Raw genomic sequence first — 24,172 nt, 5'->3', positions numbered from 1 at the left:
GCAAAGTACTGAACTTGTATTATCTCTCGCTCTACATATATACTGTATTTGTACACAGTTGACTTCAATAGCTTCTGAAACTGGACAAAACAGTAGATATAAAGTTCTAGGTTTGAAGTGTACACCTCAACATGGAATGAAGCAGCTATGGCAATCTAAAATCTAATTTAGAGCTACATTGAAACTCTGTTTAAAATGTCCCTTTATAACACATATCCAATGCAATAAAAGAACAGCCTTGATGCAAGGAGATGGTAATTACATTTATTTTTTTTATATGTATAACTATTTATCAATGCAAATAAATCAATCAGATTATTGTAATCACTCAGATATGTTTGCTACAAAACTCAAATCCAGCACAAATCCTATGTAGACTATATATAATCTGTACCCAAATGGGTCATCAGCAAAATAAAAGTGCTCCATTTTTTTGCCATAAAAAATTATCTGTAAACAAAGGAGTAATTGTTTCTTTTTTGGCCTGCAGTTTACTCCTGCTGTCACTGAGATGCTGGGCTGAACCCAGTTAATTCATTTAAAGAAAAGACTTGCTCACCTTTGTTATGTATTTCAAAAACACTCATTCCTAATGTTAAACAGTATTTACTGTTTGTTATTCTGAGAAGCAATTCTACAAAAACCTAAAAAAGCTCAGGTAATGCAACGTGGTTACGTAACATTTCAAGACAATCTATTAGCATGCATCTCTAGGGTTGGGCAGATGAATAAATGTATTATTTTTCATTTCAAGTATTTATTTGTGGCTTCTGCACCAATATTTATAATTGCAGACTACAGAAGAAATGATCTCATTTTGAGTTTAAACAGGATACTTTGGAAAGTGTAGATTTCTGTCCTGATCAAATCCTTATACAATTTGCCAAAGACTAACAGAATTCTTCCCTTACTAGCTACTACTCTTGATTTTCAAGTTTAGATTTATCTGGAGAACGTTGTCTACTATATATATATATTTTTTTTATATAAAAGTACCTGTTGAAAGCTCTCAGATTTACATTGTTTTTGCAAATTTATATTCAAAATAAAACAGCATATTTAGCCCTTTTTAAGATCTCTAAAGATGTTTAATTGCAAGAAACAATGGACATGGACGAGGTCATCTTTCTAATCAAGAAAGGTATTACATAACTGCAAAAATGGACCTGTGTATTCTGCCAGTGCACTATTTCAAGATGACAGCAAAAGTATGCATGGCTGAAACATCTTCAAGAGCCTGCACAGTGTTCTGAAGACAGCAAGTACACCTTGCTACTTCTACAAGGGGCCCTGTGCATACATACACCCATTTATTCACATTTATAATCAGTCATGAGTGGTATAGAAAACCACTTAGGTAAACAAAACTGGGATTTATAAGATATACCAGATCCTACAGATGGTTTGTTACAGCAAATGCATGATTTGGCGGGAGAGTTGGAAATTTGTTTTAAAGATGTTCCTTTGTAGGACTTGCAATGGTAACTGTATGCAAATTCCAGTCTTGTCTCCAAAAGCGAAGCTTGTATATATTATAGCAGCAGTCACCTTCTATTATAAAAACAAGCTAATGCTCAACCGATTTGCTACACCAGGGACCACTGAACTCTTGTTAGAATACACAAAAATAGCCTTAGGATATGTATTATTTTTATCATAAAAAGTTTCTATGCTGGACTTCTGAAGGATTTACATTGCATACATCTTCAGTACTGGAGTTTCATGAGTATAAAAAAGTCCACCTAATGTGTGGTAGGTGGATCTCTCCTACATAAATCCTTATAATTTTTTCAAAGGACACATACAGTAGATATTGATCTGTCATAAGATTTTTTATTTTACATACAGTATAGATCTGTATAAATATATTTCTTGAAAAAAAGTATATTATATATTTTTTTCTGATAATATGCATGTTTTCACTTTGATGTCACCAAGCACAATATGCATATTCTTTCTATATCATCAAATCCTGCCAACTTGCTTCCACCAAACTCTAGACATGTTCCATCTGATGATTAGAAATGACAAGACTCCGTGTATATAATTCCCTGAAGTAGTGTATTCCATGATTTTGGAAATACAGCCTAGCTGAAATCACTGGCTTGAATCCCCAAGAGTAACATTTAACTTGTTAAGCCTCCTGCTCCCCATTAAAGAAAATGCTCGGCATGTGTGCTAATGAAACGCCTGCTCTACTTTCATACCCTCTGAGTGACCAAACTGCGGGCTCACTGCCAGGTTCTACTCTGCCACTCCTGGGAAAAAGTACAGGTAAGAAGTAATAGCAGAAGGACAAGACATTTGATAGCAGTGGCTGCCCTGACTGGAAGAGTTAGCCTTTGGCATTTAATATGGGGGAATAAAGCATCAGCAAGTGTCTATGACCAGAATGAATCTTTGACCGCTTATTTTATTCCTAAGATTTTTATATTTTTACCAGCAGCAAGAGGCATTCTTCCGGAAAATCCAGCTGCTTGTAAAGGATTGAAAATTCAGATGATTTTACGTGACGAGCTGTGTACATTTACGATGTATTCTCTGTATTGGATGTTGTATTGCCCATTTACACACATTCTTTCAGTCAGTCTCACAATGTCTGCAATCTGATTTTTTTTTATATGTAGAAAGAAGAAGAACTTGCTAAAAAATGTTTTTGTATAAAATCAAATATAAAGTGTGTTCTGTGCTTAGGAATCATATCTTAGCAGCAAATATTATACCACAAACTTTAAGGGTGCAAAAGGTTATTCCCACTGGGGGTCCCTTTATGATACTCACCGGAATGAACATTTTGCAAATTGAATACAAAGAAAGTGATAAAAATGACAGAATCTAGGATTTAGAATTGTATACAGGGACAATGCATCTCTTGCATACTGCTTTAAACAGATTATTTCGTTTCCTCTCTCTTTTTCCCCCATTTGGAACAGAGTAAAGTTCTGGACATGAAACAGGGAATTTGTTTCCACAAACCAGCACCCCCAGCTATCAAGTGGAATATACGTTGTTACCAGCCTTGGCAGCTCTTCAGTTCCCTTTCGATATCACATCCAAACCCCCCCCCCCCCCAATTTTTGCATGTAAACAAAATCATGTGTTATGTCTATCAATTATTTACTTCTCCACTTATATCATCCTTAGTATACACAATTGAAAATATCAAGTACTTTCTTATCTGATCCCTCAAAAATACAATTTTGGCATATATATAAATAGAGAGAGAGACTGCTTTTACATTTCTAGACATTTACAACCAAGAAATTATAAAAGGCAACATTTCTATAAGGCTAGTATGGCTAACCCAATGCCACGTTTGAGTTGATATGATAGCTGTTTTCCATTTCCTAGGTGTCTTGAGGTTAGAAGTTGGTTTTAATGAGGCAAATATGTATTGTCTGTGTTAGAGTCAAGCAGCCAGGTTCTTCCAGCTGGATTGCTCGGATCTGGTTACTTCACTGCAAGGCTGCTCAAGGCATCAGAGACCTCAGTATTAATCTGTGCTGAGATGCTGGTTGGTATGACATTTAGGTAAACATCATACTGTTGGTCCATGCCAAGGTAACTGTCACTCATCAGATACAACGTGTAGATATATCTGAATGAAAAAAAACCCAAAAATATAAAAAACAGAGCAACTCGGTAATTATGTTCAGTTTGGGGAGAAAAGGCAAAATCGTTATTGATTTTTTTCCAATCTAAGGGCCTGATTCACAGGGACAGTAACTTTTAAACTGGCGCGCGGGTGCACATGTACATGCGTTCATCAGCCCGCACTCAGGGATGCGGTCATTTTATGCATGCATGCGGTCATTTTATGCATGCATGTTATAAAATAGCCTTGCTGCCGCGCAAATCCCGCTTCTATTGTGCAAGTGGGAACATTTTTACAAGGAGCGTGCGCCAACGCCATTGCCAGTTTCACCAGTTCATTCCCAGTTTGCCCAGTTAAGGGACAGGGCTTCCAAACCCCCCTAGTTTAATAGACTCCCTTCCCCCTTGTTAGCCCCTAACCTTAAAACCCTGCTGACTTGTCTAGAGCCTTTTGTTTTAAAACTTACAAATCATCTATTGCAGAAATTATGTGGCACGGGACCCCGGTGCGTGCCAGTGCATGTAACGATGAAGGGGCACATTTCATGGTAAAACCCTGGTACGCCCATGGCCCGCTCCTTTTTGGAAACATTTTCTTTGTGCGTGCAGCGGCATTTACATGTATATCCCAGCGGCTCATAAAATCTGCTCAGTGCGCACGAGCCTGACTGGTACGCGTATCTCCCGGTTTTGACACGCGCCAGGCTTTTAAAATTCACCTTTAAGGCTTTTCTCCCATTTTGTGTCTATGGGAAAATTCCTTGATGAATCAGGCCATACGTTTCACATTAACACATAATGTGCTCTAAACTGAAAAGGCCTGGCTGCTTGCAGCTACCTACAGGAGTCCTGCAGCATCGCCCCTGATCACACTGGAAGCTTTCCAGTGGATGGTTTGCATTCTCAATATACAGTAAGTGACATAAAACCCCGCCAATTCCCAAATTAGACAATAAAAATTTAGATTGATTTTAAGTTTACGGTTAGTTACTTCTAAAGGGGTACATTTTATAAAAAAGAGCAATCTCATACTTTTGTTCGGGCACCCAGGCGCAAACAAACGTACGTCGGATTTTATAAGATACACATGTAGCCGCATGTATCTTATAAAATCCGGGGCCGGCATGCGCAAGGGGGTGCACATTTGTGCACCTTGCTCACGCCGAGCCTTGCGGACACTGCCCGCGGCCTCGGAGGGAACTTTCCTTCCACTTCCCCCCCATCTTCCCCTCCCCTCCCTTCCCTTCCCCTACCTAAGCCACCCCCCAGCCCTATCTACATCCCCCCCTACCTTTATTCCCAAAGTTACGCCTGCTCGAGGCAGGCGTAACTCGCGCGCGCGAGCCGGCTGCTGGCGCACCAGGTTCTGGTCTGGGGGCTGGTCCGGAGGCTGCAGTCACGCCCCCGGAACATCCCGGGCCGGAACATCACCCAGGAATGCCCCGGATGGCGCGCCACGCCCCCCCCAGGAAAGCCGTACATTTTACTTTAAGAAATTAGCGCCTACCCAAAGCTAGGCGTTAATTTCTGCCAGCGCTGGGGAAGTGCACAGAAAAGCAGTAAAAACTGTAGATCATGGCGATATTAAGTCGGAGGTCCCAAAAATTAAAAAAAGTTAAAAAAAAAAAAAAATGTAAAATCAGCCCACGGCTTGAAAACCGGATGCTCAATTTTGCCACCGTCCGGTTTCCGAACCTGTGGCTGTCAGTGGGTTTGAGAACCGACGCCGGCAAAATTGAGCGTCGGCTGTCAAACTCGCTGACAGCCGCCACTCCTGTCAAAAAAGAGGCGCTAGGGACGCGCTAGTGTCCCTAGCGCCTCTTTTCACCACGGGCCCTGTATCGCGCGCACGAACACTGGCCTGTTCGCGCTCCAGGAACTTTACTGTATCGGCCTGATAGTTAAGTTTTCAGAATATCCACAATGATTATGCATGACATAACTTTGCATATTAACAGGTCTTTGGTATATGCAAATTTATCTCATGCATATTCACTGTGAGTATCCTCAAAACATAATTGGTAATGGGAGGTCACCAGGAAAGGTTTGGGAAGCTCTGCTCGACAATGCTTGTTATTCCTGTCCCCCTCCCAGGGTCTCCAAGTATAGCTTCACTTCCATTTTCATTAATTTAGCATTGTTCACTCACTTTTACAATGGCTTAAGTACTCATCATACATAGACACCAAACATCAAGGTTACAAAGTCCACATTCTCTCTGAGAGGGGCAATAAAAGTCTCAGTAATTCAAGTAAATAAACGTCTGAGGTGATACATGATTTCCCTGATACTTCTTGCTACCAATTAATTCAATTTATTTGTACCAATTAAAGCTACAACGGAATAGTTCTTGGCTTCATAGAACCATCTAGACTTAGAATGACGACGATTATGTTGAATCATGTAATATCACTATCACAGCAAATTGTCACAAAACATCTTGAAAAATCATGTTGCTATCTTAGGTAAAAGATAAAGGGATATTGTAGTATCTCACCTCCCAACTTTTTCAGGAGTATAAAAAGCCACTGAGATCACACTCTGTCTTCGAATATATCCCACCCTTTTCAGTGCAACGAGTTCCTTTTTATCCACTTCCCCGAGTATCAAAAACCAGCCTTCATCTTTGGCTTTGGGAAACCGAGGAGCGAATGCCTTGCTGTCTTGTTTTCCCTATAAAACAGAAAACAGGGATCAAATCATGAGGAGGAGGTGTACCAGCATGAGACAAAGATTAGACAACCGACTCACCCTCCCAGTGAAGAAGCTAACTCTGGCTTTCAGATCAAGGAGGGCAAAATATATTTTTTTAATGGTTTCCAAGGTTATCATTGGTTGGTGTTATGACTCGAGCTGTAGTACTATGGCACAGCCAATTCAGGACAGGAAGGACCTGGGCAGCCTGCTTGAATCTGGGAAAGGAGGGAAGACAGCTGACACTACTGCGTTGACCTTTGTGGTCTGTATGGAGGCAACTGAGAAAGTGTCTCATAGAAAACACTCCTCCAAGCTCTCAGGTCTGGCAAGAGCCCTGGTCACTCAGGCAAGTTGACTGGGTTTAAGGGGATGCGGCTTCAAAACTGAAGGAGTCGTGGAGAAAATACAGCATCATTGCAAACACATTTGGTTCACTATAATGGCCACTGAACTCAATGTCTTTAGTACTGCACTCCATTCAAATTCTTTGCAAATGATATCATACAAAACTCTCACCTTGAGTCCAATCTCCATTATACTTAGCAAATCTATTTCTGTACTAATCAACTGTTTTGAGAAACCTCTGTTTCCATGAACTGACACTGGAAGCTGACTGCTTTTGTGAGGTGAGCAAATGAATGGCTGATAGTGGACATGAAAGGAAATTATAAAATCATGCATGGGATGTAAATAAAGGACAGTTTTATGCATGTTATTTTTGAACCCCAAGGATTATAAATATTTTAAATAAAGTTTTGTACCCTTTCAAATAATACTGAAACGTGAAACTAAGAACCAGAAGATTTAAAATTAGTCATAGAAAGTATTTTTTCACTCAACACAATCAAGCTGTAGAGTCTGCTGCCAGACGTAGTCAAGGTGTCTAACACAGTAGGGTTTAAGAGAGATTTGGACACATTCCTGGCAGAAAAGTCCATAACACATTAGTAACCTTGTAGACTAAGAAAAGCCATCGCTAATCACGGGAGGGAGTAACAAGAAATAGATCTCTTTTTTTAGAGTCTGACTTGGACTGTTCAAAAACAGAATCCTGGGCTTGACAGAGCATGGTCTGATCCACCATGGCATATCCTATGTTATTATGTAAAAGCCTTAATAATGATGTAACTGTTTGTAGGCTTTTTCAACAAATTCATTAACCTAAATGTTAACACATTTGTTATATAGACAAATGGACTGATCCTGCAGTAAACTAGATCCTTTGTAGGTTGCAATACATTTTTTTGGACAAACCTAATAACTAAAATGGTTGTAGATGAGCTTTAGAGACAGCACAGGCCTCTCTGTCAGGTGTCAATACAAATACATTTGAGAAAAACATGTAAGCCTAAATGATGTACTAAATGCAAATGTTTGCTGCAAAGGGATATTAGATTCTGTTGCCGTGCAAAATTATGGGGCACATTTGTCTTTAGCTTTTGCCTAATGTCCTTCTGCAGCCGCTAGCCTTGCATTTAGCGTAATGAAACCAGCTGTTGTTTCCTCCCCCAGGGTTGAGAAGTCTTATTATAGAAGCATCCATGGGACAAGAAGCCTTCAAAGTAGGAAAATATAATAGACTCAGCAGTAGCACAAAATAAAAAAAACACACACTTTATTAAACCCTGGTGGCTGATAAACAATTAAGAAAAAGAAAACCGCTGAAAAATGTGGAATTCACTAATAAAGCAAAAACAGATTCAAAATAGAACAATCTCCAAATCTTTCAGGAGAGTTGGGCAGGGAGGCACATGTGAGAGTATAAGGGGTTTCTTAAACAAATATGGTTCAGGTTAAATTGTAGACTCAGAACTCACCTTAATTGCAGACTCGCAAATATATACACATGTGCAAAATTGTGCGACAGAACAAATAAAAAACAAAAAGCAAATACAAAAAATTCCAACATGAGCATGTTTCAGCTTATACAGTCCATATCAAGGCAAAACATTTCCAACATAAAAATGGAGAAAGACAAAGAAATTATTGGTTCAAGCAAGAACTCTAGATATGTGCACAGCTAGCCAGCAGCCAATTATGAACTCTATGGTTTAGACACAGATGGGGAATTTTTTTTTTTGAAAATTAAGCCCCTTAAATTATCTTAATTAAAAATGGTCATAAACATGGTGATGCATACTTCTCCTTTTCTAAGGCTATTTTGTTGGTCATGAAATTCTGAAAACAGATGGCAGCATTTTGAATTGAACTGTTTGGTTTTAATATTGGTGAAATCATTCAATGATATTTGAGGTAAGGCACTATCTTGTGTGACCTTAGTTCTCGCAATCAACAGGCATAAATGTTGGCTTTAATGGGGCATGTTCAGGCTGGGTAAATTGGGAATCTAAACATGGTTGACTTGGGTTTTACAATCATAATTCACTAGGAAAGATATGCAAATTGAGTCAACAGGACTGATCCATCCTGCTCATTCAGTTCCCCTTTAGTTTCTGCTAAATATCTGTTGGTTTGTCACCTATGATCTGCCTATCTGAGGCTCTATGTTCTGTCGTTGTCCTCCTCCTTGCTGCTGTACTGTGCCACCACTATGGAAGGAGCAGCCTGTGCTATTGCTTCCACTGATAGCCAGATGCTGAAGTGGGATAAAGGGTCGGCCCAGTACCAGAGTCAGAACCAACTCAACATCAGCAATACAGGTGAGGAAGAAAGTCTTCAGACTTACTCTGCTGCTCCTGCTGGCCTGTTTTCAGTGTCTGTCAATGTGGAGTCCTCAGCCCCACTTTCCCGTGAGATCATTGCTAGCAGCCTGAAGAGATGGCCTAGCATGGGGGCTCATTTGTGAGTCATGATGGAGTTATGAAAACTTGTTTTTTTTAAAAAATTTTTTTGGTGCTAAGCTTCCCCGGAGAGTTGATTATAGTGAACATTTATTAGTTCCTAAATATCCCTTTTTCTCAATGCATAATAAGTTCAGGAATTTGTTGCCAGAGGATGTGGTAAAAGCTATTAGTGTAGCTGTGTTTAAAAAAAAAGTTTGGACAAGTTCCCGGAAGAAAAGTCCATAAACAATTATTAAGATGGAGTTGCAGAAATCTATTGCTTATCCTGGGAAATCTATCTACTCCTTGGGATCCTGCTAGGTACTTGTGACCTGGATTGGCCACTATTGGAAATAGAATACTGTGCTTGATGGACTGTTGGTCTGACAGTATAGAAAGTCTTATATTCTGTTTTTGGTGGGGTAATTGGACCCTGCTCATTGATGTGTATATATGTGGGTGAGGGGATTAGGCTAGGTTAGGGAAGGTTTTTGAATTATGTTTTGATTTTACAGAAATATGTATCAAGCTATTTTAGATATGCCATTTATGCATTGTTTTCATTTTGCTTATTTAATGTTTTTGTGTTTTATATGTTGTTGTTTGAATGATGTATTAACTATGTTCGTTTAATTTTGGAAACTACTACAAAACAAAAGTCTAAACAAGAAATCAAATGAATACAATTGATAACATCCAAGATTTCTGAAGAAAAAAAAAAGATATATCAGTAAGCACACGACAGATTTAAAGGACCATCATACGAAGGGCATAAACTTAAACCATATTTCGGTTTACACTCATACAAAGGCGTTTTAAAAATTCATGATAATAAACATTTTTGAGATGCAGTGACCAGAATTGCACACAGTATTCAAAGTACGGTCTCACCATGGAGCGTTACAGAGACATTATGACATCCTCCATTTTATTTTCCATTCCCTTCCTAATAATTCCTAACATTCTATTTGCTTTTTTTTTTTGCACACTGAGCCAACAATGTAAATGTACTATGACCTAGATTTCTTTCCTGGGTGGTAACTCCTAAGATAGAACCTAATATTGTGTAACTACAGCAAGGGTTATTTTTCCCTATATGCATCACTTTGCACTTGTCCACATTAAATTTCATCTGCCATTTGGAAGCCCAATATTTCAGCCTCGCAAGGTCCTCCTGCAATTCATCACAATCCACTTGAGATTTAACTACTCTATATAATTTTGTGTTATCCACATATTTGATCACCTCACTCATTGTATCCTTTTCCAGATCATTTATTAATATATTAAAAAGCACAGGTCCAAGTACAGATCCCTGAGGCACTCCACTGTTTACTTTTTTCCACTGTGAAAACTAACCATATAATCCTACTCTGTTTCCTGGTCTTTTAACCAGCTTGCAATCCATAAAAGGACATCGTCTCCTATCCCATGACGTTTTTGTTTTCTTAGAAGCCTCTCATGTGGGCTTTTGCTGAATGCCTTCTGAAAATCCAAATACACTACATCTACCGGTTCACCATTGTCCACATGTTTATTCATCCCTTCAAAAAATGTAGGAAATGTGTGAGGCAAGACTTCTCTTGTGTAAATACATATTGGCTGTGTCCCATCAAACCATGTCTATCTAAATATTTTGTGATTTTATTCTTTATAACAGTTTCTACGATTTTTCCCAGCAATGAAGTCAGGCTCACCACTCTATAGTTTCCTGGATCACCCCTGGATCCCTTTTTAAATATAGAGGTTTCATTCGCCATCTTCCAATCTTCAGGTACATCGGATGATTTTAATGATAGGTTACAAATTAATTGAAATTTCATCTTTTAATTCTTTCAGAACCCTGGACTGTATACCATCCAGTCCAGGTGATTCACTAGTCTTTAGTTTGTCAATCAGGCCTACCACATTTTCCAGGTTCACCGTGATTTGGTTCAGTTGATCTGAATCATCACCCATGAAAACTTCTCCAGAACAGATATTTCACCAACATCCTCTTCAGTAAACTCTGAAGAAAATAAATCGTTTAATCTTTTTGCTATGGCCTTATCTTCTTTAAGTGCCTCTTTAACTCCTTGATCATCCAACGGTCCAAACGATTCCCTCTCAGGCTTTATGCTTTGGATATATTTTAAAAAGTTTTTACTGTGAGTTTTTGCCTTTATGGCCAACTTCTTTTCAAATTCTTAGCCTGTCTTATCAATGTCTTACATTTAACTTGTATACAAAAAGAACTCAGACAATTTCCATCAATATCAATGCCAATGTAAAAGGAAATGTCACAATATAATTCTCTGAATCGCCGTCTCACCAACATACGGCTGAAGTTTCGCAGCAACAGCTGCTTCATCAGGAGCTATTGGTAAAAGTGCAGAATTCTTATCGTAGGCAATCTTTCTTTGTTGAATCGATACCTTCAAAATGGACGAAGTTGTGAGAAAGAAGTTGTGAGACGATGTTCGTCCATTTTGAAGGTATCGATTCAACAGAGAAAGATTGCCTACGATAAGAATTCTGCACTTTTACCAATAGCTCCTGATGAAGCAGCTGTTGCTGCGAAACTTCGGCCGTATGTTGGTGAGACGGCGATTCAGAGAATTATATTTTGACATTTCCTTTTACATTGGCATTACATTTAACTTGCCAATGCTTAGGCTTTATCCTATTTTCTTCTGATGGATCCTTCTTCCAATTTTTGAATGAAGATCTTTTGGCTAAAATAGCCTCTTTCACCTCACCTTTTAACTATGCTGGTAATAGTTTTGCCTTCCCTTCCACCTTTCTTAATGCATGGAATACATGCACACTTTTTACCTTTGTAGCTGCACCTTTCAGTTTTTTCTAACTATTTTTCTCATTTTATCAAAGCTCCCCTTTTGAAAGTTTACTGCTAGAGCCGTGGATTTACTTACTGTCCCCCCTTCCAGTCATTAATTCAAATTTGATCATGTTCACCTGAATTTTAAAAGCCCTGACTGTGTAAAATTGAGGGGATATGCGCGTGGCTGGATCCTGTGCCCACCACGCACATTTTTGAAAGGGTACAGCATTGCGTGTTACCCCCAATATGCGTAGAAGTGCCAGGCCGCTATAAGCGGTGGGCCGGGACAGCACCATGAGACGCTGTCCCAGGGAAGCTGGCGCCGGCAGCATGTGGAACTTACTTTATCTATTTAGATAAAGTAAGTTATGAAATAAAGGAAAAAAGGTGGGAAAGGGCTTTTAGGGGTCGGGGAGGAGAGGGTAAAAGGGAGGCAGAGTAGGAAGGGGTATAGGGAAGTTCCCTCCTTAATTGGTGCAGACTGGGTGGGAGCTGGGAATCGGCTGATTGTGTCGCCATGCATATTTTTAAAAAATGTCCCCCCGCCCGCACGCACATTCGCGTGCAGACATTAAAATCCAGTGCACATGTTCGTGCGATAACAGTTATAAAAGTGCCATGTCCATGTGCATACACCAGGAACCGCGTGCATATGGACGCATGCACGGATGTTTTAAATTGACCCCATTATGATCACTATTGCCAAGCGGCCCCACCACCATTACCTCTCTCACCAAATCCTGCGCTGCACTGAGAATTAGATCTAAAATTGCTCCCTCTCTTGAGTCCTTAAGCAATTGCTCCATGAAACTTTCATTTATTCCATTCAGGAACTTTCTCTCTCTAGTATGCCCTGATGTTTCACTTCCCAGTCAATATTGGGTAATTGAACTCTCCCATTATTACTACACTACCAATTTGTTTAGCTTTCCTAATTTCTCTTAGCATTTCACTGTCCATCTCCCCATTATGGCCAGGCGGACAGTAGTGAAGATAATAAATTGTTTTCTAAAGCCAAATAAAGTTTTATGTTTAGGAGTCTTTTAAAAATAGAAATAACTTTGTCTCAGTGTCTTTATAACATCATTGGTTAGCTGATTTGATGAAGAAAGCAGAGCTCTCAAAAGCTCATTTCAGATATATTAAGTTATTCCAGTAAAAAAATATAACCTACAACTTGTTGATTATTTCTACCTCAACCAGGAAATCAAATGGCCTTTTTCTCCTGTTTTATACTATTCTGGGTATTCTCACATCTTGGAACAAGAGTGACCAACTATTGTGTCATGTAATGTACTACTCCTTAATGGCACGATGAGGATCACACATGTATGGCCATGCACAGATTTATAATAGCATTTTATAACCTGCCTGTATCAGATACACATTTATCTTTACCCTGCAACATATGCATATATATATGCTTACGCGCATTCAGTGCATTGAAAGCAAGTATGTCAATGTATTGAATGTGCACACTTTTCTGACTTATTTTTAAAATATATGTGTCTATATTTTGCATGCAAAAATAAAGTAGGACTTACTTGCATAAATCGGCCATATTTTAAAACATGCGGACTTAAATGAAATTTCCAGTTTTACCAACTATTCCACCAGGAAGGTCATTGAGACCCTCCTGGATCTTCAGCCTAAAATCCCCATAGTTCACCAAGAACTCTCACCTGACCAACAGTACATAATACACGTTTAGTATCACTTATGCAAGATAATTAGCAGATGTAAAAATGATGTCTCTAAAAATAGCAACATACTGCATAAATGTTGGCCCCCACCCCCGAACATCCTTTTTTATTCATGAATGTGAGTGTGCAAAAGCAAAAATACGCACATAAGTTTGACATTTAGAAAACAACATGTACGTGAGTGAGTAGATACTAATTTTTACATGCATAAATCTGAAAATTCACCTGGGTCTACCATCATCCCACTATCAATGCTGTCGCACCGAATTGTGGGAATCTGTTGTATGATAAGAAAATAAAATAGTATTACTCTGTTATAATTAGGTGAATGGGTTGGACTGATTAATGTCTTCAGTTTAGGAAAGAGAAACATGTGCCTTCCTTTCAGTTCTGCCCCCTGCGGAGATGTGCATTGCTTTTCAAAAGGATTGTTTCCTTTCTATGGCTAGCAAACAATCTTTTTATAAAAGTGTTACACTGAATACAGAAAGGTGAAGTGAAATTTAGATGATAGACAACAGTACATTTGTGGGCACTGAGACAATGTCTTTCTTGAACCAGCATATCACTCTCCAGAGAAACAATGTACTCAATTATTTAAAAAACACAAAGTAAGCACTTCATCTTGAGTCACATTGATTCAAATAGGAGCTTTAAACAGGACTGTACTATGATTCAAAAATGGAATCCAGGACTGCGAAGATCTCTCCTGGCTCCCTGCTGTCTCGCAATCCTCCTGGACCACTTTTATCAGTCTGGCCTTCTCCTTCCCTGTTGGGTGACATCATCAAGAGGTGACAATGAGCTACTTTAAAAGGAGATGTCCTGTGGCAGTTAGGTGGTCTGCAAAGATCTCTCCTGGCATCCATCTGCCTTGCAATATTACTGGACCATCTCAGCAGTCTTCTGTGCAGGTGACATCATCAAGAGGTGCCAGTGAGCTGCTTTAAAAGGATGTGTCCTTCAGTGCACCAATGCCAGCAGGCTGAAGCCGCATGCCTGGGTCCTGTTTTTATCTTGGCTTCAGTGGATTAGTTTTCTGACTGTCTTGCTACTATTTTCCACCATTTCTTTGCTTTCCAATATGGTTAAGAGGAAGGGGCAGGCACTGAAAGTTTCAGCCCCAGCAATGAGCCATTCCTCAGATGTTTCTGAACCTATGAAGCAAGCTTGCTCAGGTACAACCCTCACTGCTGACATTAATAGTGGAACAGTGACTGGTCAGCTTGAGGTCGAAACATCTTTGAACCCTGAGAACCGTGAACCCCCTCCTGCATTGAACTCTCAGTTGGTTTTGGAGTCAGCCCAATCTGGAATTGGACCTGACGTTTCTGGGTTAGTCCGAAGAGTTGTGGAAAATCTAAATGGGCATTCTACTCCTACTCATGTACAATCCAATTTGCAGAGGTCTGCAAACCTTGGCCTTGAAGACGTTTGGTGGGCCATAGTTCTGCTTGAAAAAAACAGTGCGTAAGAAATTTGATTTTTCTCTTGCTTTGGATTTTGTTAAAGGTCAGATTCCTATTTAACAAGCTGCTATGGCTGCTCATGATGAGAGATTAAAGGGCAGATTTTAAATGCCCTTGAGCACGTACTGGCCTTTATGCGTGTGGCCAGGCCTTATGCGCATAAAGGCCGGTATGTGCTCAAGTGCCAGACCTCTTGGAAGGGGCAGGCTGGAGGGCGTGTTCTGGGCAGGGAGGGGTGGGGCGAGCCGGGACAGCGCCATTGTTCGCTGTCCCGGCTGCTGGAGAGCTGAAGTAAGTTGGCGGAAAAAGGTAAAAAAAAAAAAAAAAAATTAAATTGGGGGTTGGGGGGGAAAGGGAAGGGAGAGTAGAGTAGGGAACTGGGGAAAGCAGTGATGCATCACGGCGCGAAAGTAGCTAAAATGTGCTCCCCTATGCGTGTGGCCTGCCGATTTTAGAATGTGCGTGCTGGCGCGTGCATGTTATAAAATTGTGTGTCCACGTGCAAGTGCCAGGTAGCGCGTACACGTGGAGGCACGCATGTATTTTTTAAAAATCTACCCTTTAACATTCTGGAATCTCATGATCGTGTTACTCAAGAGTTCAGATCTTCTTGTAGCAGTGAGTATTCTGCTATTAAAAGGCATCTTGAACTTCATGAAAACTGATGGCAGTCATCTAATATTTGCCTATTAAATTTTCATCGTACCTCTCTGATTGGGCCCAAAGAGCTTGTTATAAAGTATATGGAGGAGATTATAGGTATTCATGAGCATCTTCCCACTTTTTCTGTAGTGTTTTATGTACCTATTACTATTAGAAAGGATAATGTATCTGATATTCCTGTTTCATCTTTGGATATAATCCTAACTTACTTAGTTTCCTTGAACAGTCTCATGATGATATAAATGATCATGCAACTCTTTTGATTACCTGTTTTTTGGAGTTAGAAAAGAATTTAATTATGCTTTTTTTTTTGCTTTATGTGTCACAAAATATGCATTTTCCCCGGATGTGTGTAGACAAAAGCAGAGTAGAAGGAAATCTTCCCTTCAATTAAGGGCAACAGTGTTGAGTTTAGGAGGGGAATTTTTTCTTCGTTACCCAGTTAAGGAGGTAATTTTAAAAGGAGTTACACATGTAAATTTAATATATTATTGTAGCAATTTTTAAAAGCTATTTACATGCATAATGTGCACTTACATGTGAACAAATGGATAATTCAATGACCTATATTGTAGCAATTTTTGAAAGCCTACTTTTGTAAATGCTTGTTAAAATCAGATCTAAGTGTTTAGTTAAATTAGATGGTAATAGCTATGTTTTCTATAAAACAAATCAGTTGAAGCTATTGCTTGATAGTAGGATAGCTACAAATCCTGCCTCCATACATACCAGAGCCAAATTGATTTGTAGGCACGGTAATGTCATTTTACAGTCAGATTTTGTTTTCTTAATTTTATTTCCTTTTGATTAAAATTGTTCCACTAGTCTTTGCACCCTATTTGTGAATTTGTAACAGGGTAATGACTATTTATACATTTGTTACTTTTTTGTAATATTATTGCTCTTGTTTCTGAAAAGCAGGTTTTGCTTGATCTTGAATTATAAAAATGATATAAAGAATAAAAAAAAAATGGATCCCAACATATTTTTGCAGCATTCACAGAAAATAATTTGTCTTATCCTCTTGAATATCAATGAACATAAATTAACAATCTACATTATGTAATACTAGTAACAGTAGCAAAACATCAACTTTCAAGAGTTATTGTGCTTTCATTAAGTCTGTGAACACCTAGGATCTTATGAAGCAAAGAACGTACCTTCTGGCGGCTCATATGGACTCTTTGCACGTTGACCTGGAGGACATACTCTTGATCAGCATGTAGCCTGATCCACTTAGTGTCATCCCGCATGCCTTTAATCAACATAGGGATTGGTACTTCACGCTGTCCCTTCACCGAATCATCCCACCAGCCTTTAATGCTTAAACTAATCTCCAGTACTGGCAAGTGGGAAAGAAAATTCCAAGCCTGGGTTGAAGAAAGAAATAGACATTTTCAACTGAAAAAAATAGGGTAACTTTTCTATTACACTTAAAGTTTAATTTTTGCTTAGGGATAACCTGCATACTACCCTTAACAGAAGTCTTAGGGGCAGCCTGCATGGAGTGGCAGTTGCTAATACCCTAAAAACTTACTAGGCAGACTAGATAGACCTTTTGGTCTTTAGCTGTCATTATTCACTATCGGGCCGATGCAGTAAAAACCGCGGGAGAGCCAGCGCTCCAAGGCGAGCGCCCGCTCTCCAGACGCGCGCCCAGGCCACTCTCCGGGGCGCAATCGAGTATTTAAATGAGGGCCCGCGCTTCCTTTTTGACAGAAGCGGCTGTCAGCGGGTTTGACAGCTGATGCTCAATTTTACCGGCATCGGTTCTCGAACCTGCTGACAGCCATGGGTTTGGAAAATGGATGCCGGCTAAATTGAGCGCCCATCTTCCAAGCCGCGGGCAGATTTAAAATTTTTTTTTTAATTTTGGGGCCTCTGACTTAATATCGCTATGATATTGAGTCGGAAGGTGTACACAAAAGCAGTTTTTCTGCTTTTCTGTACACTTTCACTGTGCCGGCCGAAATTAACTTCTGCCTTTGGGCAGGCGTTAATTTCTGAAAGTAAAATGTGCGGCATCGCTGCACATTTTACTTTCTGTATCGCGCGGGAATAACTAATAGGCCCATCAACATGCATTTGCATGTTGCGGGCGCTATTAGTTTCGGGGGGTTGGCTGCGCGTTTTCTATGCGCTATTAACCCTTACTGTAATAAGAGGTAAAAATAGCACGTCGAAAACGCACGGCCAAACCAGGGCTAAAGGTGCACTCGCCTGAGTGCACCATACTGAATCGGCCCGTATGATGGTAACTTTAAATCCGGCGTGTGGGTGCACATGGTCACTCGTATGTGGGCTCATGTCCAGAGATGCGGCTATTTTATTACATGTGCATTTATCCATGCATGGAATAAAATAGGCTGTATGAGCATACATGTGCATACAATTTTACTGGACGTGTGCATATGTGCACAAATACTGCCTCTACCACTTAAGTAGGGGGACTTTAATAGAAATGTGGACCAATGCAATTACCAGTTAAACCACTACATTCCCAGTTCGCCCAGGTAAGGGACAGGACTTCCAAACCCTCCTATTTAAATAGCCTTCCTTTTTCCCTCTGAACCCCGACCCTTCAAACCCTGCTGACATGTCTATATTTTTTTGTTTTAGGACTTGCACGCCATCCATAGCAGAAGTAAAGTTACGCAGTAGGGGACCTCGGTGCATGCTGGTTTCATTCATAAATCCAGGAACACCCATGCCTTGCTCAGACCATGCCCATGTCCTGTCCCTTTTTCGGACTTTTTCATTTCTGTACGTACTGGGAGATACATGTGTACTTGGGCAGCTTTTAAAATTTACTTGGCATGCGCCGGCCTGACATACTCGCATATCTCCTGGCTTTGGCATGCATCAGGCTTTTAAAATTCACCCATGTTACTAAATATTGCAAAATGCCTACAAATGTGCAAAACTGCTTATATCTCAGTGGTCTGCATTCTTTTCAAGCGAAGCCTCCTTTCATCAAAAACCTTTGCAATAATAAACTTTTGTGGGTAGTCCACTATACTTGATAATGTATTTAAATGTCACATTAATGACCACCATGATATAAAATCATGAAAAGCAACTAATTAATGTGCTATTTTGAAAAAATGGGCATGCGAAAAAGGCTTCAAAGACTCATTAAAAAAAAACCAACACACCTCCAGAAGTGTAGTTATTTTAGCTGCTGGCCTGGGAAAGCGATGGTTCACATGCACCAGCTCACAAAATTAAAGGGCTGTGCAGCCTGTATGAAGTTCCTCCCAACACGTTAGCAAAAATCCCTGATGGTCCCAGTGGATCCCCCTCATAGGCCATAAATGTTAAAGAATACACACTTTCTGAAGCCATGCCCATTTCAATCCCACCCCTGTCCCCCCCCCCCCCAATTAAAATAAATATTTGGGACACCTTCCATTCCCCCAAGGCATACCGCATATCAAAGGGATGGTCTTCTGGGGTAGGATCAATTCCCAGATGCTCTTGCCCTGATGGCACCAGGTTTCAAAATGGTGCCAACTGACCTCATGAACGTCTATGTGCAAAGGAGCTCATGAGGTCAGTCAGTGCCATTTTGAAACCTGGCACAGGTGAGACTGGAGCAAATAGGGATTGCTTCTGCCCCCAGAAGACCACCCTTTAGAAGGGGCATATTAGGGGAGGGGGGAGAGGATACCTCAAGTGTTGATTTACACGGATTTTAGGGGAAATTGGGAGGGGAATGAGGTGGGTTAGACATCAGAAAGGGCATTTATTTAATATTTAAGGCCCATGAGGTCCACTGGGATTTTTTCCCTAACACACTGGTTTGTGTATGGCTTCACACAGGCTACGCAGCCCTTTATGTGAGCCCCAAAGATGCCGAGCCACCTTCATGTGTTGTCATGGCAGGGAATGCACAAAGTTCCTGTCCAAGGCCATGTATGAAACATATCTTGCACAATTTTGCTATAGATGCTAATGAACTCTAACCCGTGGAAAATATTGTAGGTTAGTATGACAAACTCGTTAATTGAATTATTGGCTTGAATATGTAATCATCATTAGGTTGTTCAATTTGTGACCAGAGTCCAGAAGAAATGACTTTTTGTAATTGTACATTATCCTGTTCTTTTGTTTTGAAAATGTGAATTTGCCTTATATTCTATTCGCTAAAATAGCGTTGCAAGTGAGAAGTGCAACTTTATGCATCTCTGTTAAGTTCCAGTCCTTCACTTCCCCAAAAATAAGACAGATCACAAAATCAGAACAACTGGTGGGGCCCGCTCAATGTCTCAATAAGTGGAATAACTTTTTACCAATATAAAATTAAAGAAACATTCTCTATGCTGCCTAGATAAAATTATGAGCAAGTATTTTGTAAAACTAAAACATGGCTAAATCATAACACTATAATATCAAATTCCATTTTCTCCAGGAATAAATGACCATATATTAATACAATTGTTTGAGTGCATGAAAGCCAATACAAAACAAGCTATGACGTCAAAGGGCACATTTGCATTTTGTGTTAGTTCAGATTAATCAGTAAGAAACTAATGAATTAGTAAATGAGGATACAATATATTGGATTCCCTCTGTGAACATATTTGCAGCCAGCATGATGTTAATGTATTGTTTAGAACATAAGAACATAAGAAAATGCCATACTGGGTCAGACCAAGGGTCCATCAAGCCCAGCATCCTGTTTCCAACAGTGGCCAATCCAGGCCATAAGAACCTGGCAAGTACCCAAAAAACTAAGTCTATTCCATGTAACCATTGCTAATGGCAGTGGCTATTCTCTAAGTGAACCTAATAGCAGGTAATGGACTTCTCCTCCAAGAACTTATCCAATCCTTTTTTAAACTAGGTAAATAATCATATTTACTGTTTAGATGATGCCAGGGCTGTAACATGAATCTTCATTTCAGTTTTCAGTTTAAACTTTTAAATCATGCTGGAACAATATATCCACATTACAAAAAATGACCATAGAGCCCGCCTGTGCTATTTCAAGGGGAGAAATGACCTTTACGTTTTCTGCCACTGCTTGGATCATTAAAGGCTGCAAGGGATGTAGACAAGCACTCTCAGTTTCTGAGTGGGAGAGGCTTATGAACACCTGAGCAACTTATAGGAAAACGGAACTAGGTAACAGGCCCAAGCCAAGGTGTTGTTTCAAACAATGAAATAAGCAAAGCAGGGGAGAGAGTTACCCTTGGAAACAATTTTGACAAAATGTCTCAAAGTAACCTCTATCAATCATTGAGGATTATACATGAACACGTACTACATTTAATTGTGTGTCATAAGCAAAGACAGTTGTGAAAGGACTGGGGTCTCTCATGCTCTTTACTGTCAGTCCCCCCCAATGCTCTTCCCTGGCTGGTCCCTAGATAAACACAGTTTCAGCCAGGTATTTCTTCAGAATCTTAGCTTATTCTTGCCCCGTAGTGGTGGCGGAATTCAAACAGTTATCAACATAACCAAACTAAACCTAACTTTATCTGAGTTCTGCCTCCACTCTTGACCCTGGTCCTGATTGTCCCCCTCTCCACCAAAAGGAATAAGACAAACTCTGACCGTGTGGCCTAGCTCCTGGTTTAAGTCTGCTCCTTCTCTGACATCTCTCAAACAACAATCCCTGCACTCTAGAGGCTCTGTTTCCTCCTGGCTATCAGCTTCCCTCTTTGTTTCCTGGCTGGTCTGTCCTTCTCCTCTCTGGATCCAAGTTTCAAGTCCTTCCTCTAGGGAGGGATGGGTTATGGCCCCTATCTCTCCCGCAGCTCTGCCCAGGGGCTTCCTCGGCCTCTCTTTCATCTGCTCAACTTTATTATGCTTTGTCCCTGGGTTGTCTTGTCTTCCTGGCTGACTCTGCTTCCCGCCTCTGCTTACTGGGGGATCCTGGCATAGACTATGAATTCCTCTTTTCAGCAATGATGATGGAGGGCCATGAGGGACTCAAAAAAGACATCCTAGTCAGCTGTCTTAAAGAGGTCAAGAGGGAGCACAAGCTACTCACTAGAAAAACACTGGGGGGATACTGTTGGAACTGGGCGTGCTCATGTAGAGGGGGGTGGGGAAAAGGGAAGAACCTATTATGGCTACTTGTGTTGGACCTCTCATGGAGATAACGGAAGACTTCAATGTCCAGTCCTGGCAGACTGGCAACCTTTCCGAGCATGAAAAAACTTACGTAACAAATTATGCTCAACAGCAATAAACAGCACTGTTGACTGAAGAACAGAAACTGCCTAATGGCAATAAATAATGGCCTACAAATGTAGAGTCAGTGAAGTATTTCAAAACCATTTACTGTGCAAGGTGAGAAATGACCAGTTACCCTCCTCCCCATGATACAGCAGTAACGGGACAACTTACATTGCTTTTACCCAGCAAGATATTGTTTTATATTAAACCAAAAGAGGATTAAAAAAATGTATACATTTGTGTTTAGAGAAACCCAAAATCTCTTTATAGCTGATATCTATTGAGCACATACTTAAAAAAACTAAAACATAAGCTATTTTTGCAGAAACTGCAAAGACATTTCAATACCAGCCCAACATATTTATCTGAGGATTAATCTTCATCTATTGAATCAGACGAGAACACATCCATGCATACAATTATTTAATTAGCAGCCAAATCCTCTGCCAGTCAGCAGCCCTTCCAGGCATACTGATGTGGCAGTACAAGCAAATCTCACAGCAGCACTGCTTTTTCTCATTACTACTGCAATTAGCACTTAAATTGATGCTTTAAACCTACTAATTTCTGGAATAATTCAGGATTTTTATGTTACCTGGGATCGCCTCACTGCAGAGACGCTACCAGATTGCTACGTAAATTGAAGCACTTTCGAGCCAAACAACCATCATCATATCAGACAGAGCCAATTTGCATTTGGTTTTAAAGATAACAGAATGGCAATTTATGCAAATAAATTAAGTAAGTTTACTTCTGAGTTTTCCCTGAACTAATTATAACAATGTTCTTTTAATTTTTCATCACATTCAAAATCTGTACTGGGTGAAATTTCTGGTACGTTAAAAACCTGTAGTTATGGGAAGCCTTGTCCTGTTTTAAATACATTTTCCTTCTACAAAATTCTGATGGCAATTGAGTTAGAGATATGTACCTTCATTTGCTTATTTAAATGATGTCCATTCTCCTGATCTAGTTTTTGCAGATACTGGTCCAACAAAAATGGAAGATTCTATTTAACCAGCCAGGAACCAAATCTGGAATCCTATCACCCCAAAAGAAACTTTTGTAAATTGATAGGTAGTCTTATCTCTTTTGCTTTCCATTAATAGGGTACCGGATATCTATATTATGAATTCTGCATATTCATGCCTACTCGGCATTTCAGGCTCTACTTTGCTTAGAAAGGAAAGGGAGGTCATTCTTATACTAAAAGGGACAATTATTTTTTCTATAGTCTTAAATGGATCAGATTCTTGAACTAGCGATCAATGTAAAAATCCTGTTTCAGTAACTAGGTATGACAGAGAACCTACTATCCCACCCACATTACCATCTCATGCTGTAATTCCAGAATATAAATCATGCTCAAATACAGCCTGATAATATGTGATATTCATGCAATTTTAATATTCACACTGTACACACAGATTTCCTGGGAAGATTGGTAGTGAATTCTAAACTGATATTCCTTCCAATTAAGTGGTTAACTATTTTACACACCACGGGGAAAAGTGTTGAAACTTCCAGATTTTGCTATTTGTTAATCCCTAAAAGCATCTGGAATTTGCTATGCATCACAATCTTCTATTGGATATTTGGTATACGGTAATGAGTTGAAGATTTCTGATATATTTGTAACTTTCTGGTATTCCTCACTGGGTCTGCTCCATGTCTTCCAGCTCATATATTCTTATTTCTCAAAATATTCCATTTCTATGCAATTATAGTATATACCAGTAGCCTCCAATTTTTTTCCCCCGAGGCCCACCCAATAGGTCTGCTTTCCAGGGTAGCCACAATGAATAATCATGCGATAAACCTATATATACTGGAGAATAAATATATGCAAATTCATTGTGTGTGTATATTCATGATGGATATTCTGAAAACTGAGGCAGCTGAGCAGGCCTCAAAGACCATCTGAGAACCAATAGTATATACTATTTACTGAAAACAGGGCAGAAAGCTCAAGATGCTGACTCTGCACCTTCACTTCTTATTTCACAGATGAGTCAATTTGCATCATTTTTTTCTGAAAAAGTGAAACATCTTTCAAATTCATTTATCAGTAACCCCACCTGTACCATACTTGTTGGTACAGGAAAATGGAAGAGTAAGTGGGCTGCACACGAGCAACATGGATTTTAAAAAGCTGTAAAATACGAGCATTTGTATCCATGCACCTGAGGAATAAGGGCCAGAAAAAGGGGCAGGGAAAGGGTGTTCAAGGGCAAGGCCAAGACTCCATATTTTAAA

General features: G+C 39.7%; 1 protein-coding gene across 8 annotated transcripts in view; it reads right to left on the bottom strand.

Annotated features, from left to right (window-relative positions):
• Nucleotides 1-250: 250 nt before the first annotated feature.
• Nucleotides 251-24,172, bottom strand: part of ASCC3 (activating signal cointegrator 1 complex subunit 3) — a 1,498,074-nt gene continuing 1,474,152 nt past the window's right edge. For 7 of the 8 annotated variants that reach the window (XM_029595357.1, XM_029595354.1, XM_029595356.1 and 4 more), the window contains 3 exons: nucleotides 16,891-17,100; nucleotides 6,092-6,267; nucleotides 3,451-3,598 (listed from right to left, as the gene is read on the bottom strand). In XM_029595357.1, the coding sequence (XP_029451217.1) occupies nucleotides 3,451-3,598; nucleotides 6,092-6,267; nucleotides 16,891-17,100 (534 nt within the window). Of the gene's footprint in view, nucleotides 3,599-6,091; nucleotides 6,268-16,890; nucleotides 17,101-24,172 lie in introns of all 8 variants that reach the window. The other variant, XM_029595362.1, reaches the window with a different exon arrangement.

Source organism: Rhinatrema bivittatum, chromosome 3, assembly GCF_901001135.1.
Source record: "Rhinatrema bivittatum chromosome 3, aRhiBiv1.1, whole genome shotgun sequence".
Taxonomy (NCBI): Eukaryota; Metazoa; Chordata; class Amphibia; order Gymnophiona; family Rhinatrematidae; genus Rhinatrema; species Rhinatrema bivittatum.
The sequence above is the reverse complement of the archived record's forward strand: the minus strand, read 5'-3'. Positions and strand labels throughout refer to the sequence as shown.